Raw genomic sequence first — 18,730 nt, forward strand, 5'->3', positions numbered from 1 at the left:
GCGCAGGTTCGAATCCTGCATCGGGCATGGATGTGTGTGATGTCTTTCGGTTAGTGAAGTTTAAGTAGTTATAAGTCTACGGGACTGATGACCTCATATGTTTAGTCCCATAGTGCTTGCGGCCATTTTAATTTTTAGAAATATGTGCTCTTGAAAGAGTAATTTGGGACCAAGACGTAGCTGTCCTTCGCCCTTCTCTGTTTATTTTCTTTTTACTACTACCATTTTTAACATGTTTTTGTCATAAAGTAAAGTCAAACTCAGATATGTGCGTAGTTGGACAGCTTTGAAGTAGCTGCAGACTGGCACGTTCTTATCTCCGAGGCAAAGGATCAATCAGGCAATTTCCCTTCTTGCGTTAACATTTCGGCGCTGCTATTACTTCCTTACTGATGAATGTGGAAAGTAATACCGGGCGTGTGTCTTGTGGCGGAAGTGACGAAAATTTATATTCAGCATCTCCGAAAAAAACGTGTTTCGTCACTCGGGAGTGAGTGGCCATTTTAATACAGATAATAAATACTTAAAAGTATATACAAAAACAAAAATAATTGCGGTAATGAAGAAGATTCATTGCTGCTATAGTCTAACCAAAGCCACAGTATTCTGTAAACCTGACAAACTTCACGTAATACAGAAAACACACTGATAACAGAATACTCAGAGGGGATACAGATCGCGTTTACTGTCAGATTCTGAATAATATCAAAAAGATAATTCCTGGCCATAATGGGTTACGTCAACATCGCAGCGATTAGAAAAAACAAACGTCTTGTAAAAGTGTGGCTTTGGAGACATAACTATCACGGGATTAGGCTAAGAAGTTTGTTTCAGAACATGAGAATCGCTACAATATACAGGGCGTATACTAAGTCCGAGAACACGTTCAGTTATTTATTGCACAAGAATCAAACATTTTGCAGATATCATACATATGTCATTTTGAAAAGAAACCCTGAAAGTTTGGTAATTTGCCGATCGTCAGCGCTAGTCGCAAACATGGCGAGTTCCGGTGCTGAGCGAGCTTTCTGGGCGCTGGAGTTCGACAAAAACAAGTGTGCTACAGCTGCTCAAAGAATGGTTAGGCCTAAGTACGGTAAGAAGCCACCAACAAGGAAGGCCATTTACCACTGGCACAACAAATTCCTTACGACGGGATGCTTGTGCCTGGCAAAGAGAAGCGGACGTCCCAGTGTGAGTGAAGTGAATGTGGAGCGCGTGCAAGAGACATTCATGAGTCCAAAGAAATCGCTGCGTCGTGCATCCCGTGAACTCGAAATGGCTCCAGTGACAGTGTGGTAAGTCCTGCGGCAGAAGCTGTCCATGAAACCATTCAAACTGGAGCTACTGCATGCAGAAACTCAATGACGACGACGTAGACGAGCGCTTGGAGTTTTGTTCGCAGTTGCAGCAACTGAATGAGCATGGGGATGGCATTGTTGATCGCTTAATTTTAGGCGCCGAAGTCACTGTCCACACTAATGGGAAAGTGAAGAGGCATAATTGTCGAACCTGGGATGCAAAGCATCCACACGAATGCATTGAATTTGAGCCTGATTGCCCAAAGGTAAATTTTTTTGTGACTTGTCACGTCCAGAACTATACGGACCATTCTTCTTCGCCGAGAGCACTGTCACTGGATATTCCTACTTGGACATGTTGCAGCAATGTCTGATGCCTCAAATGCAATCGGACTACTCGTTCATCTTTCAGCAGGACGGGGCTCCACCCCTTTTCCACCATGAAGTTCGCGGGTACCTGAACACGGAGCTGCCGCATCGATGGATCGGCCGCGCTACAGAAGGGGACAGCTGTTTCATGAAATGGCCTCCCCGATCACCAGATCTCACTCCGTGGGGACACATTAAAGATTCGGTGTATGTACCGCCTCTAGTACGTGATGTACCAGAGCTCCGAGGGAGAATACGGGAAGGGACTGTCACAGTCGACAAATATCATGCTGGAGCGGATATGGCAAGAATTCGATTACCGTACTGACGTCTGCTGGGTCACTCGTGGTTCCCATATAGAATGTTTGTAAAAAAACCTTTACGAGTTTCTTTTCAAAATGCAATAATGTATGACATCTGTACAATGTTTAGATATTGTGCAATAAATTTTTATGTACACCCTATATTAAAAAATAATTGTTTACCTAACAACACTTCCATCTCTCGTAAAAGGCGAAGACTGCTGGAAAACGGTGTAAACTGACGGCACAGAATCGACAGAAATGGAAGAGGCCTTCACTAGCACTGGGCAGATGACAACTAGTAAAGAAGAAAACAAGATGATAAAGAAGCAGCCCGTGGACTATTTTGTTCTGTTACGATAAGAGGAACAGTTTGAGATTCACACTGTTAACTACTGAAGTAAAACTACGTAATCCACGAAATAACGATTCAATCAGACAATAGAAACCCAAGTATGAATAAGGCTTCAAGAAAAGTAAGATCTCTGACTCTTACAGACGATCCAGATGAATCGAGGAACAAAATAAAGTAGTCGATAAGAGGTGGAATGAAACTACTCACGGTCAAAACAAGCAACAGAAGAAAAAGCGCTGCACAACATACAACAGATTCCGATAAGTGAATAAAGAAAAAGTCACCATCCGCAACTAAGGCCAGAGAGAATTTGAAGTGACAATTAAATAGACAGCTACAAAGCAGCAGGCAGGACAGACAAAAATGACCATATCAGCTAGATTTGTAGCGAGACATAACATTACACAAAGACTGATCAACCTCATGAATTAAAAACTATAATTAATTAGCTGACCAGATAATTCAAAGTGCACTCAGATGCGGGTGCACTCAGGCATACGCACACCCGCACGCACGCAAGTTATAGTGGACGTAAGAAACGAAGTAGCACTGTGGCTTACGACCACTGACGTTCCTAAAACACACATGTCTTTCATTGATCTCTGATGTTTTCATCTGTTTATCGCTATCATACCCCAATCTTTTAGTCTGTGCTTAACTAGTAACATCACTGTCTTAAATCATGATAGCACGAAAATCTTTGTCTGCATCCAACGTCAATACAAGATGACCTGCGTTATGCCATGCAAACACTTTTTTGTTCGTCTGTTCCTCCAATACCTCTTCGATCTGTACTTCATCTGCCCACTTCAACTTTTAACAGCTTTCTGTGGCACCATATTTCAAATACTTAAAATTTTTGTATCATTAGACACACCCGTAGATGAATGCACTCTAAACGCACTGTTTCAGATATCTTTTTATTTCATTTTTGGGTCAGTGTTCAATAGCAGTAGGTCTCCACTGTAAATATAACTGCTTTGACTGCACGAATCTGATGCTGATTCTTTGGCCATCGTGTCACTATTCGATACTGCCTCCCGGACGTGACACTTTTTCGCTTCCTCCACTGCGTCTTTGTAGGCACTCTCTTATGACACTACTCGTCAATTTTGTCCTTATTGCTGTAACCTGCTTCTAAGCTCTGTTTAACTCTTGCAGTTTTCATTACTGTCACCCGCACGGGATACCACAACGGTTTTAACTTGCGCCATCTGCTTCTGTTACATTTTAATATCTGTTCTAACTTTATCTTCTAGTCTCTTCTTACTGAGTTCAGGATTAAATTTAAGTAAGAACTGGCCAAGTGCGAGAAGGACTCACGCAACGAGGGTTCCGCACAAATTTAATTATGTATGTATACAGTTCATCCATTGCGAGAACCGTGGCTCTCCACGATTTCTGCCGCGCGGGGTTGGCCGACCGGTCTATAGCGCTGCAGTCATGGACTGTGCGGCTGGTCCCGGCGGAGGTTCGAGTCCTCCCTCGGGCATGGGTGTGTATGTGTGTCTGTCTTTAGCATAATTTAGGTTAAGTAGTGTGTAAGCTTAGGGACTGATGACCTTAGCAATTAAATCCCATAAGATTTCACACATTTCGACGATTTCTGCCTGTTTTCGACATTGATACTGGCAAGATATCGGTCCAAAGGATCTCAAGACTTTCGAGAATGTTTTGATTTCAAGCATGAGGTCAGATAATAAACGACAAAATGAATTTACAATTTTTTAATTTTTTTCCTTTACTTGTACCCTGAAACATTTTTTCCAGCCAAATCTCATAATTCTAGATCAAGGAGAAGTACTAAGTTTTTAAGAGTGACTTTGCGAGTATCAGAATAAGTGACGTAAATTGCCGCATCTCTTCATTGCCTTGACTTAGAATCTTAAATTTTTTCACACCGCCAAGGGACGTACAGCTTAGCACAATGACCAGCCAAAGCATTACGACTGCACGATTGGATGCCTACTAGTGGGATTGCGGACACGTGGCGCAGAACGAGAAGTGTGTAAGCCGTGCAGAGACTGATGGGGGGATTACCCTTGCGAAGATACGCACTGCAAATGGAGACATCCACTAAGATAACGACTTTCACAAAGGACAGATTACAGTGCCTGGGAAATATTATCTTGAAAACAGCGAAGCTGGTCGAATGTGCACGTGCTACTGTAGAGAGCATCTATAGAAAAGTGCTGGAAGGTGGTGGTTAGTGTTTAACGTCCCGTCGACAACGAGGTCATTACAGACGGAGCGCAAGCTCGGGTTAGGGAAGGACGGGGAAGGAATTCGGCCGTGCCCTTTCAATGGAACCATCCCGGCATTTGCCTGAAACGATTTAGGGAAATCACGAAAAACCTAAATCAGGATGGCTGGAGACGGGATGGAACCGTCGTCCTCCCGAATGCGAGTCCAGTGTGCTAACCACTGCGCCACCTCGCTCGGTAAAAAGTGCTAGAAGGGCAGTGAAGTTATCGGTAGGCGCTAAAGTGGCTGGATGTCCACGACTTTTCACAGAACGTGGGGTTTAAGCTTGTCTGCTGGGTAAAGTGGGATAACTGGCGATCTGTGGCGAAAGAGCACAATGCCAGTGGTCACACGTGTGTTTCGGTGCACATTGTTGAACAAGGCGCTCTGCAGTAGGCGATCCCTGCGTGTTCACATGTTGCCCCCACGTCGTCGTCAATTACGGAATCATTGAGATTGGACCGCGAACCACCGGAAACGTGTCGGTTCGTCGGATGAATCACGCTTTTGCTACACCACGTCAACGGTCGTCGCCTTAAACGCTGTCATCTACGCGAGAGGCTGCTCGACATGCGCACCGCGCCATTGACGCAGTCTTATTCTATGGGAGACGTTCTCCTACGCTTGCATGGGACCTGTGGCAGTAATCGAAGAAACCATGTCAGCTGCAACCCTTCACGCTTCATGTCTTCTCTGACGACGATGTCATCTTTCAGCAGCGTAACTGTCAGTGTCTACAAGCTACGAGGGTCACTCCAAAAAAAAAAAGCACACTATTTTTGTAAAAAAACAGTTTTCATTCTGCATGTGGGAAAGTTTCACAGTGTGTAGATACATCCTTCCCGCTTGCTTTCAAACTTAGTTCAACCTGTTCACGTGAGTGGCGCCGTCATAGCATGTCTTCAAGATGGCTGCTACACTTGACGTTCTTCAGAAGCAACGTACCGTCATAGAATTCCTGAGACAGTGGGAAACGTCCAGATAAAGGTGTATGGAGATGCTGCTGTCGATCGCAGTACAGTTAGTCGGTGGGCAAGAAGGTCACGTGATGAAAGCGGGAACGGCAAAATTGAGAATTTTCCTCGCAGCGGCAGGCCTCGTACTGCACACACTCCAGACAATGTGCAGAGAGTTAACGAACTGGTGACTGCTGACAGACATATCACAGTGAACGAATTGTCACGCTACGTTGGGACAGAGGAAGGAAGTGTTTGCAGAATACTGAAAGTGTTGGCGTTAAAAAAGGTACGTGCCAGGTGGGTTCCCAGGATGTTGACAGTGGCTCACAAAGAAACAAGAAAAACGGTATGCAGAGAACTTTTGGAACAGTATGAGAACGGTGGAGGTGAATTTCTTGGAAGAACTGTGACAAGTGATGAAACATGGCTCCATCACATTTCACCAGAGACGAAGAGGCAATCAATGGAGAGGCATCGTGCAAATTCACCCAAGAAAAAAAATTCAAAACCACACCTGTTGGAAAAGTTATGGCTACGGTGTTTTTCGATTCCGAAGGAGTCTTGCTTGTGGTCATCATTCCAAGTGGAACCACCATAAATTGTGATGCATATGTGACGACACTGAAGAAACTTCAAGCTCGACTGAGCCGTGTTCGACTACATCGGCAAAAGCAGGATGTTTTGCTGTTGCACGACAATGCACGACCACATGTCAGTCAAAAAACTATGAAAGCGATCGCAAAACTCGGATGGACAACACTGAAACACCCGCCTTACGGTCCTGACCTGGCTCCATGTGATTATCATCTCTTTGGGAAACTGAAAGACTCTCTTCGTGGAACAAGGTATGAAGATGATGACTTCCTTGTGCACGCTGCCAAACAGTGGCTGCAACAGGTTGGTCCAGAATTTTTACCGTGCGGGTATACAGGCGCTGGTTCCAAGATGGCGTAAGGCAGTTGAGAGGGATGGAAATTATGCGGAGAAATGAAAATATTGATCCTAAAGGATGTATCCACACAATGTAAACCTTTGAAACATGTCAAATAAAAGATGGATTTAAAAAAAAAAAAAAGTGCATGTCTTTTGGAGTGACCCTCGTAGAATCGTTCTACAGTGGTTCGAGCAGCATGATAGCGAAAGCAGCATGATAGCGAAATCACGTTAATGCCTTGGCCACCAAGTTCGCCTGATGTGGATCCGCTGGTTTTCACCTAGGTCGCTACCGAGCGCCTTTACCGCGAACACAAATCAGTGGCCAGTTATTTATGGGGCTTACATGATTTGTGCGTAGACACCTGATGCCACACAGCTTCACAAATCTACCGACGAACTGTAGAATCGATGACACGTAGAATCGCTGATATATTACGTTACAAAGATGGTTCAACAAGCTATTAAGCAAGTGGTCATAATGTTATGGCTCGCCAGTGAATTTTATAGAAATATCAACTTGCTACGTCTACACGTCCCCGAAAGCAAGTGTATTGAATAGTCAGACAGGTAGACAAAAAAATTAAATGATCGTGTTCCACTGATGGCCTGGTGCAAGTCTTATTTCAGGTGAGGCCGCACTGGACGGCTTGCGCGTCGGTGATGGTGAAATGATGACGAGGACAGGACAACACCCAGTCCACGAGCGAGAAAATCTCCAACCCGACCGGGAATAGAACACGAGCCCCCTGCATGGTAGGCAAACAGGTTACCAGTCAGTTAAGCAGGCGGACACAGACAGACAGACAACGTAGTTAACCTCGAAGGGTTTCGTTTTTACGGACTGAGGTAGAGAACCCTAAAAAACGGTGGTAATGCATATGTACCATAAACATTGATAAACTTGGGCTAGTCTTTATAATTTTTATTCTCTTATTGTTCCCAACGTTTTTCTTCCAATACCATAAAACACTCGCCTCTTTCCACAGTACACTGAGTTGACGATGATCATGGGATAGCGACATGCTCGTATACATATGACGTAAGAATCGCGTACACAAGGTATAACAGAGCTGTGCACTGGAGGAGCTGTCCTTCGCATCAGGTGATTCGTTTGAAAATGTCGCCGGCGAGACTATGGCTTCATTTGAAAACGTTTCGGACGAGATTATGACCTGACGATGGAAATTAACAGACTTTGGACGTGGAATGGTAATTGGAGCTAGACGCATGGGGCATTCCGTTTGGGAAATCGTTAAGGAATTCGATATTGCGAGATCCACAATTCCAAAGAGTGTGTCGAGAACCAAATTTCAGACATCACCTCTAACCACGGACAACGCAGAGACAGAGGACAGCGGCGTTTGCGTAGAGTTGTCAGTGATAACAGACAAACAACAGTGCGTGAAATGCAGGACGTACGGCGAACGTCTCCGTTAGGACAGAGCGTCGAAGTTTGGCGTTAATGGGCTATGGCAGGAGACGACCAATGCTAGTGCCTTTGCTAACAGCACGAGATCGCCAGCAGTGCCTCTCGTGGGATCGTGACTCTATAGTTTGCACCGTAGACGTCTGGAACATAATGGCATGATCAGATGAGTCCCGATTTCAGTTGGTAAGAATTGATGGTAGGATTGGAAGCATGGACACTGATTATCAACGAGGCACTGTGCATGTTGGTGGTGGCTCCATAATGGTATACATGGAATGAATTGGGCTCTATAGTCCAACGGAACAGATCATTTACTGGAAATGGTTATGTCCAGCTACTTGGGGACCATTTGCAACTATACAACGAGCTGATTTTGTTGGATGATAATGCGTCGAGTCACGGGGCCACAATTGTTCACGATTGGTTTGAGGAACATTCTGAACAGTTCGAGAAAATGGTTTGGCCACCCAGATCGACCAGCATGAATCTCAACGAACATTTATACGACACAATCGAGATGTCCCCCCATGAACCATGGACCTTGCGTTGGTAGGGAGGTTTGCGTGCCTCGGTGATACAGATAGTCGTACCGTAAGTACAACCACAACTGCGGGGTGTCTTTTGAGAGGCCAGACAAACGTGTGGTTCCTGAAGAGGAGCACCAGCCTATAGATTAAAACTGAAGAAACTGCAAAAAGGTAGGAATATGAGAAGATGGGACCTGCATAAACTGTACGATCTAGAGGTTGTAGAGAGTATCAGAGGGAGCATTACGGAACCACTGACAAGAACAGGGAAAATACAATAGAAGAACAATGGGCAGCTTTGAGACATGAAATAGTGAAGGCAGCAGAGGATCAAGTAGGTAAAAACACGAGGACTAGTAGAAATCCTTAGGTAACAAAAGACATATTGAATTTAATTGATGAAAGGAGAAAATTTAAAAATGCAATAAATGAAGCAGGCGAAAAGGAATACAAACGTCTAAAAAATGAGATCGACAGGAAGTGCAAAATGGCTAAGCTAGATGACAACTGTAGGGTGTACAAGCACATATCACTAGGGGTGAGATAGATACTGCCTACAGGAAAATTAAAGAGGCCTTTGGAGAAAAGAAAACCACCCGTATTAATATCAAGATCTCAGACGGAAAAGCAGTCTTAAGCAAAGACGGGAAAGCAGAAAGGTGGAAGGAGTATATAGAGTCTATACAAGGGCGATGTACTTGAGGGTAATATTATGGAAATGGAAGAGGAGGTAGATGAGGACGGTTCAAATGGCTCTGAGCCCTGTGCGACTTAACATCTGAGGTCATCAGTCCTCGAGAACTTAGAACTACTTAGCCCGCCCGGTTGGCCGTCCGGTCTAACGCACGGCTTTCCGGGCGGCAATGAGCGCCTGGTCCCCGGCACGAATACGCCCGGCGGATTTGTGTCGAGGTCCGGTGAACCGGCCAGTCTGTGGATGGTTTTTAGGCGGTTTTCCATCTGCCTCGGCGAATGCGGGCTAGTTCCCTTTATCCCGCCTCAGTTACACTATGTCGGCGATTGCTGCGCAAACAAGTTCTCCACGTATGCGTACACCGCCATTACTCTACCACGCAAACATAGGGATTACATTTGTCTGGTGTGAGACGTTCTCTGGGGGGTCCACCGGGGGTCGAACCGCACAATAACCCTGGGTTCGGTGTCGGGTGGCGGAGGGGTGAAGTGGACTGCGGTAGTCGTCGTGGAGTTGTGGACACAAAAGAAAACAGGTGTTGACAGGTGAGCAAATTACGGAAGTATCAGTTTAATAAGTCAGGGCTGCAAAATACTAACGCGAATTCTTTACAGACGAATGGAAAAACTGGTAGAAGCCGTCCTCGGGGAAGATCAGTTTGGATTCTGTAGAAATGTTGGAACACGTGAGGCAATACTGACCCTACGACTCATCTAACAAGATAGATTAAGGAAAGGCAAAGCTACGTTTATAGCACTTGTAGAATTAGAGAAAGCTTTTGACAATGTTGACTGGAATATTCTCTTTCAAATTCTGTAGGTGGCAGGGATAAAATATGGGGAGCGAAAGGCTATTTACAATTTGTACAGAAAGCAGATGTCAGTTATAAGAGTCGAGGGGCATGAAAGGGAAGCAGTGGTTGGGAAGGGACTGAGCCAGGGTTGTTGCCTATCCCCGATATTATACATTATACATTGAGCAAGCAGGAAAAGAAACAAAAGAAAAATTCGGAGTAGGAATTAAAATCCATGGAGAAGAAATGAAAACTCTGAGCTTTGCCGAAGACACTATATTTCTGGCAGAGACAGCAAAAGGATCTGGAAGAGCAGGTGATCGTAACGGACAGTGTCTTGAAAAAAAGATATAAGATGAACATCAACGAAAACGAGGATAATGGAACGTAGTCGAATTAAATCAGGTGATGTGAGGGAATTAGTTTAGGAAATGAGACACTTACAGTAACGGATGAGTTTTGCTATCTCGAAAGCAAGGTGACTGATCATGGTCGAAGTAGACAGGATATAAAATGGCTATGGCAATGAAAGCCTTTCTGAGGAAGAGAAATCGAGTATAGATTTAACTCTCAGGAAGTCCTTTCTGAAAATACGAGTATTTGTTTGGAGTGTAGCCATGTATGGAAATGAAACATGGACGATAACAAGTTTAGATAAGAACAGAATAGAAACTTTCGAAACGTGGTGCTACAGAAGAATGCTGAAGATTAGATGGGCAGATCACGTAGCTAATGAGGAGTTACTGAAAAGAACTGGGGAGAAGAGGAATCTGCGGGACAACTTGACAAGAGGAAGGGATCGGTTGGTAGAACACTTTCTGAGGCATCAAGGGATCACCAATTTAGTACTGGAGGGAAGTGTGGAGGGTAAAAACCGTATAGGGAAACCAAGAGATGAATACACTAAGCAGAATATGTAGGCTGCCGTAGTTACTCGTAGATGAAGAGGCTTGCACATGATAGAGTAGCGTGGAGAGCTGCATCAAACCAGTCTATGGACTGAAGACCACAACAACAACAACAACAACAATCGAGATATCAGTTCCTTGCCTACAGTGCAGCAATATTATCAGGAGGGCTTACCTGCGTCTTGTTGAGGGTCTTCTCGAGCAAGTCTCGCTCCTGGGTGACGGTGTGCAGGCGATTAGACAGGTCCAGGATCTCGCCTTTCAGAGACGCCAGCGCCGCCAGGTGCAGCTGAAACAGACAAAGGCAGGCCGCATTATAGCAGGCTGCACGGATGTCTCAGGCGTGAACCGCTGAATCTCCACCATGAGACAGAACCATAAGCCGGTTGCGGAAGTGCACTCAAAGGAAAAAACGATAGCACAGAAAAGTACACAAAAAAGGCTTGTCAGCTTCAGGGGGAAATAAATTATGAGACTGTCCATTATCCACAGCAGCTGTTTCTTTCATTCACGAAATACAAACCTATTAAAATATAAAGTCCCTATGAAAATAAGGATCACTCACATTGATAGTGTACTGGTATTCACATATGAAGTATGACAGCTTTTAAAGGAACACACAGTTCCACTCCTTTGCTCACAACCATTTAGGAGCTGGCTAACAATCTTCGCAACTGGAAATCAAAACCTTACTCTCACTGTCACGTCCGACTACTCATTGCCAGTTCACGGACTGGTCTGTTTATATATACTTGAGTGCTGCGTCTTGCATATTCTCAGAATTTTTCATGGTTGGTTCTCTTAAGAGTCCGTTGTCCCTTAGAGTCTCAGGCTTAGACACTGCGCCTCGACAATTCCTCTCTTCAGCTCGTTTACCCTGTGTCAAAAGATATAACTTTGCAATTTAGAATACGAATTTTGTGTGAGGCAGACATACACGAATCCCAGCGCAAGTAAAATCCCACAGCTACTGTCAAGAAGCTGTTGAAGACGGGAAGGAGAGGAAGAGGAAGAAGAAGAAGAAGAAGAAGAAGAAGAAAATAGAAAACAATACGGAAAGATACATGGTAGTATCTTTACCGCACCTTTGAAAATCAATACTGCGTGCGAACTGTATATGAAAAGAGGAGGATCTTACAAAGTTATTTTTGCCTTGCAAATGTGATGTAAACTCGATCCAGAACCTATATAACGAATAATTCATTTCTTGATTGCACTTAGGGAGGTTTTATCATCTCAAGACTGTCGCTGGATTAATAAACACTTCAAGACCTTGCAGACCAAACAATATATGCTACTATATGGTCTGCAGGCTATTTCCGACAATTCGGTTATTGTACAACGTACGCTGCAGTGTCCTGAAGCCCCGGAATATAAACAGTCAAGTAAATAATCCAAATGGACAAATAAATTCTATATCTATTTAATTTCTAAATGCGTAATTATATTACAAAATTATAAAAATAACTAAAAAGGGGAAACCGTGATATGAAGTACCGATAAATTCTTTCCTGGAGTTATTTGATTTCAGCAAGTTATGGAAATGTCCGTCGTCAACCAAAATACTCGTTTTCAGACCCTATTACCAGGGCCTCATCTGACGTCGTGCTGTTGCTACACACTGGTACTCCATCTAGCAGAGACGGTAGCACTGTATCTGACAGGGTTTCTCTATGCAACTAGGACCTATGACATCATAACAAACGTTTACCCACCATTTCCTAATCACTGCTGATTATCAGTAGTCGAATAAAAATACTTCTTGGATTGGCGAATCTGACTGGCGAATGTTGATTCGCTGATAGAAAGAATTTTGAAGAAAAAACTGCAAACTTTCGGACGTGTTATGTAATGCAACAGGTCGATCTGCTACTAGCATAGCGGGTGACAGGAATAGAATTGATTTGAGTAATAACTGCGAGTAACGTTGGTCTTGTTCCAGAGGACCTAGTATGTGGATTTTGGGAAACGGCAACCAGAACCCCCCCCCACCCCCACCCCGCACCCACTCTACACCTTGCAGGCATACCCCTTACCCTCCGCATAGCATCCCACTGGCACTGTAGCTGCGGTACTATTGTTCATTCTCAAAATTAACATACTGACGGACACTATCACTCAGGATATCTTTGTGTGTATGACCCAACTGTTCTCCTCCTCCTGTGTTTTCCATAAAGAAATGGCTCGCTACAGACATTTGATCACGTGGAAAAGCATTCGACTATTAGCGCTATCTAGAGAGAATAAGTAAGTCCCTTCGACACTGGCATCGGTGTCGTGCAGTACTCTGTTTTCACAAAATATAATGCGACACACTTCCTTACTTTGTACTCTGTTATGAGCTAGCTCATAAGATGACTGATGTACGTAATTCAGTTTCAACAAAACAACTCGGGTAACGATACGGCATTGAATTCACCAGCCTCATATCAACGATGCTACCATAATTTAAAGAGAGCCTACTAACACTGGAAAAACAAAGTTGATATCGTTGTCTTTACTCGCACAACCTAAACAGACATAAAAAATTGCAAGCGTAACTCTCTTAGAACCAACTTGAATGATAACATAATACCGATGTCTTCAACGGCCCCGAAAATATTTGAGATCAGCGGGTTAGGTGTTACACCCCGTATGAAACAACGCTCCACTTACCTCTTTATTTTTCTCGTCATTGCAAATTTTTTTCACTCTATCTTATTTTGACCTAACGTCTTAGTAACTCTTAGACAATGACATTGTATTGGGGGGGGGGGGGGGGCGGCGGCACGGGAAATTTTGTTGGATCGGATATTTGCTTTGTGACAGTATGTATTGGTAAAGGAAGAGAAACCATTAGTAAATACAGGGGAATACTAAACTACAAAAAACGGCAGAGAGGCTACCACTTCGGGCTTGTCACGAAACATTAGGTGAGCACGATTCTCTTTCTTCATGGTAAAAACTTGTCACTTATACTTAACCAACAGACTAAGGAGTAACATAAGAAATAGGAAAAACACGTATAAGAACTCTTTTGATGGAATATTTCTGCTGTCCAGCGAACCTCAGCATACTTCTTTGCTTCACGACCGACAATGTATTACAGTAATTTAAAACTTGTACGGATAGAATAACAGGAGCTAGTAAACAATGAAGCTTCGGACGTTTATCAGAATACTAAATTCTGATCCGTGTTTTTCGTGAATATATACGAGGATAGCCCCACACAACTAATAAAAGGTTTCTGTAAAAGCGAGGGGATCGCCCGAGCGTCAGTAAATGAAGCACGGCGCCGATGCGTATCTCGGAAGCAGGCGTACGTCACGGCCCTTCAAGGCGGTGTTATGGGAGCTTGGCACGAACTCTCGGCGGGCGGCAACGCGTCATCATTCCCGCACACAGCCTGCCCGGGACAGAGCAGCTGGCAGTGTGTGATGTCCCTCAGTCAAGCCACAGCACGAGAACTTCGCCGTAGCGCAGGGCACAGCCAATAAAATGCCGAATTTAACAAGCAGTGTACTGCGAGACGATGCTATAAACGGACAGCGGCAGCTATTGCTGACATTGCACACAGCGCACTGTCGAATAACAAGGCACGGTTCAGCCCAGCGGAGGCCTTCACACGATATCCCACGACAGCGATTCAGAAATGGATCCCACGTATTGATACATTAATTCTACAGAATATGACACAAAACCGTGCGAAGGTTGTTTCCTTGAATAGTTTGCATTAAGCTGCTAACTACCAACGCTACTACCAGTAACAGATTTTGTCCTCGGCACACACTGACTTGACGCCACTTACCCCCCCCACCCCCCCCCCCCCCAACTTCGAGTAACTTATCACTATGTAAATGCAGAAAAGCCACGATCAAATACCATCGTAGAAAATAAAGAATTGCATTTCATAAGCGCATGTTGCTGCTTCCTGGGACGTAAAATGTAGGGCAGTGTGCCACGACATGGTTCCCGAAGAATTATCACTAACAAATAAAAGCAAAAAATGAAAAACAAATCAATTCCCTTAACTGACAGTGATCGTTTGAAGCGAGGTGCGGAAGCCCGACACGTTTATCATTCCACATTTCCTTACACTATTTTGGATTACAGACTGTATAAGTAGGTCTTAATTTTCCGTGATGTAATTACCCAGCGACAAGATCTTTCTAGATTCTTGCTGTTTTCGCCAATAACTACATTGAAATATTCAGACCTACAACAAATAATCTGGTTTTAGCTTGTTAATCATATATAGTTTAATTCTTTAGAACTAATTTTAGGACAATTTCTGATCATTACTAGTATATCTCTTACGTATTTACTACTCAAGGCTAACGCACATTGAGTGCAAAACTATAAATCACCTAATGATATTCTTGAGCCGCGCTTCCTGTGGCACAACCAAACTAAAGACTATTTTTTGCTTCGTAGTTATAATGTACTGGGAAAAAATCCGTTAGGAAAAGTAATAACATGTGTGATGATTACTATGATTATTTGTTTAGGAAGCAGCTTATTGCTTTCCAAAAATGAATTTCTTTGAACAGACAGGCGTACTGAATATTTATTATTTACTTCTTATGAAAAATCAGCCTATTCTTGTATTCGTTATTTTATTCAGATACTCTTTATGTCCAGCTGTACTTTCGAGTCTTCTGGCCATACACTCAACTAGAAAGCATTAAACAAAAATGTAAGTTTTAACATGGGATATTATACAATGTATGAATTAATTATACTTAGAACCTGCGACTGACACAAGATCTAGTGAGCTACTTTGATATAAATTTTACAAACATCTTTAGTTTTCTACAGAAAGCCCAATACTAACAACATCCTCGGAAACAATACAACTTTTGACAGAAAGATTTTAGCTTCAGTAAGGATGTCCTTAGTTAGTCTCAAATTGTAGTCCAGTACGAACTGTACACAATGAGACGTGCAAATACGTAACGCATACTTAATTACAAAATGGCTGGTAGCAGCTAATTTATTTGGCAACTAGATCAAGAAGATGTACGAGGAACGCTGCCTACACAAAGAGAACCGCCAATGCTCTGTATAAGATTTCATGAAATGCGAGTGTCACCTGTCAACTGAAAACAAGATACGCGGCCCGGGATACTGCCAATCATTTTCTTTCAGGACTCAAACAACGGACACAACAGTCAGCCGCTAGTGAAGAAAATGATATCAAGCTACAATTGAAACTATTATCTAAGCATTTTTATTTCTCTTTTATGAAAAGCACAAATACAAGCATCATTTATCATGACGCTGGAATTTAGGCGACATTTTATGACATATTTCCTATATATCAGAAGTGATAATGTTTTGGGCCATTTGTGCGAAGCACAAAAGATTATTTTTACCCAAAAATGTGCCGTTTGGGTTGTGCGTGTTGCTAATTCACTCAAGCGGACAACTTGTTAAAAATCTACGAACGTCGCTGTGTATCAGTACTCACGATAGACGCTATTGGCACCCGCACTTGTTGACACGAACAGATGCAACTATCCAGTGAACACGCAAGGCAGGGAGGGAACTTACTTGCACGTGAGAAGCGTGTGCTTATCAGTTGCTTGGAACACTGTGCATTACTCGCCATCATATATTTTCATCTAACTTTCACAATAACTGAAGAAGATTAATGAGAAAGCATATACTGACCCTAGATAAGAGCATTGGTCTTGATAAAAATCTACGATTCTATGCAGGAATACCGAACTTTCAACTGTGATAACCATTAAAGTGTAAAGAAAGTAGGATATGAAACTTTGTAATAAGGATTCCGGATCCAACCGATCTGATCAATCGCAATGAAAATACACTATACTTGCATTTAGATTAAGATTTCCAGTGTTTATCCTAAGTCACTCACGACAAATGCAGCGATGGTTCCTTTTGAAAGGACACGGCCGATTTCCTTTACCATCGTGCTGCATCTCCAATGGCCTCGTTGTCCACGGAACGTCAAATCCCTAACGTTCCTTCAGTCTGATATACGTTTTATATAGCCAACAGTCTGGATGATTGACTGACTGCGAACGCCTGAAAGCAAGGGGAAACTACAGCCGTAATTTTTTCCGAGGGCATGCAGCTTTACTGTATGATTAAATGATGATGGCGTCCTCTTGGGTAAAATATTCCGGAGGTAAAATAGTCCCCCATTCGGATCTCCGAGCGGGGACTACTCGAGAGGACATAGTTATCAGGAGAAAGAACGCTAGCGTTCTACGGACCGGAGCGTGGAACGTCAGATCCCTTAATCGGGCAGGTACGTTAAAAAATTTAAAAAGGGAAATGGATAGGTTAAAGTTAGATATAGCGGGAATTAGTGACGATCGGTGGCAGGAGGAACATGACTTTTGGTCAGGTGAATACAGTGTTATAAATATAAAATCAAATAGGGGTAATACAGGAGTAGGTTTAATAATGAATAAAAAAAATAGGAGTGCGGGTAAGCTACTACAAACAGCATAGTGAACGCATTATTGTGGCCAAGATAGTCACGAAGCCCACACCTACTACAGTAGTAGACGTTTATATGCCAACTAGCTCCGCAGATGATGAAGAAGTTGATGAAATGTATGAGGAGATAAAAGAAATTATTCAGGTAGTGAAGGGAGATGAAAATTTATTAGTCATGGGTGACTGGAATTCAACAGTAGGAAAAGGAAGAGAAGCAAACGTAGTTGGTGAATATGGATTGGAGCTAAGAAATGAAAGAGGAAGCCACCTGGTATAATTTTGCACAGAGCATAACTTAATCATAGCTAACACTTGGGTCCAGAATCATGAAAGAAGGTTGTATGCATGGAAGAACCCTGGAGATACTAAAAGGTTTCAGATAGATTATATAATGGTAAGACAGAGATTTAGCAACCAGATTTTAAATTGTAAGACACTTCCAGGGGCAGATGTGTACTCTGACCACAATCTATTGGTTATGAACTGTAGATTAAAACTGAAGAAACTACAAAAAGGTGGGTATTTAAGGAGATGGGACCTGGATAAACTGAAAGAACCAGAGGTTGTACAGAGTTTCAGGGAGAGCATAAAGGAACAATTGACAGGAATGGGGGAAAGAAATACAATAGACGAAGAATGGGTAGCTTTGAGGAATGAAATAGTGAAGGCAGCAGAAGTTCAAGTAGGTAAAAATACGAGGGCTAGTAGAAATCCTTGGGTAACACAAGAGATACTGAATTAATTGATGAAAGGAGAAAATACGAAAATGCAGCAAGTGAAGCAGGCAAAAATGAATACAAACGTCTCAAAAATGAGATCGACAGGAAGTGCAAAATCGCTAAGCAGGGATGGCTAGAGGACAAATGTAAGGATGTAAAGGCTTATCTCATTAGAGGCAAGATAGATACTGCCAACAGGAAAATTAAAGAGACCTTTGCAGAAATGAGAACCACTTGTATGAATATCAAGAGCTCAGACGGAAACCCAGTTCTAAGTAAAGAAGGGACAGCAGAAAGGTGGAAGGAGTATATAGAGGGTCTATACAAGGGCGATGTTCTTGAGGACATTATTATGGAAATGGAAGAGGAGGTAGATGAAGATGAAATAGGAGATATCATACTGCGTGAACAGTTTGACAGAGCACTGAAAGACGTAAGTCGAAACAAGGCTCCGGGAGTAGACAACGTTCCATTAGAACTACTGACAGCCTTGGGAGAGCCAGTCCTGACAAAACTGTACCATCTGGTGAGCAAGATGTATGAAACAGGCGAAATTCTCTCAGACTTCAAAAAGAGTATAATAATTCCAATCCCAAAGAAAGCAGGTGTTGACAGATGTGAAAATTACCGAACTATCAGTTTAATACGTCACAGCTGCAAAATACTAACGCGAATTCTTTACAGACGAATGGAAAAACTGGTAGAAGCCGACCTCGGGGAAGATCAGTTTGGATTCCGTAG

General features: G+C 43.1%; 1 protein-coding gene across 2 annotated transcripts in view; it reads right to left on the minus strand.

Annotated features, from left to right (window-relative positions):
• The window catches only part of LOC126268025 (colorectal mutant cancer protein), a 585,914-nt gene that overhangs the window by 83,762 nt on the left and 483,422 nt on the right, over positions 1 to 18,730 (minus strand). For both annotated transcript variants that reach the window (XM_049973446.1, XM_049973454.1), the window contains exon 4: positions 10,993 to 11,106. In XM_049973446.1, coding sequence (XP_049829403.1) covers positions 10,993 to 11,106 — 114 coding nt within the window. The remainder of the gene's footprint in view (positions 1 to 10,992; positions 11,107 to 18,730) is intronic.

This window comes from Schistocerca gregaria, chromosome 1 (genome assembly GCF_023897955.1).
Source record: "Schistocerca gregaria isolate iqSchGreg1 chromosome 1, iqSchGreg1.2, whole genome shotgun sequence".
Classification (NCBI taxonomy): Eukaryota; Metazoa; Arthropoda; class Insecta; order Orthoptera; family Acrididae; genus Schistocerca; species Schistocerca gregaria.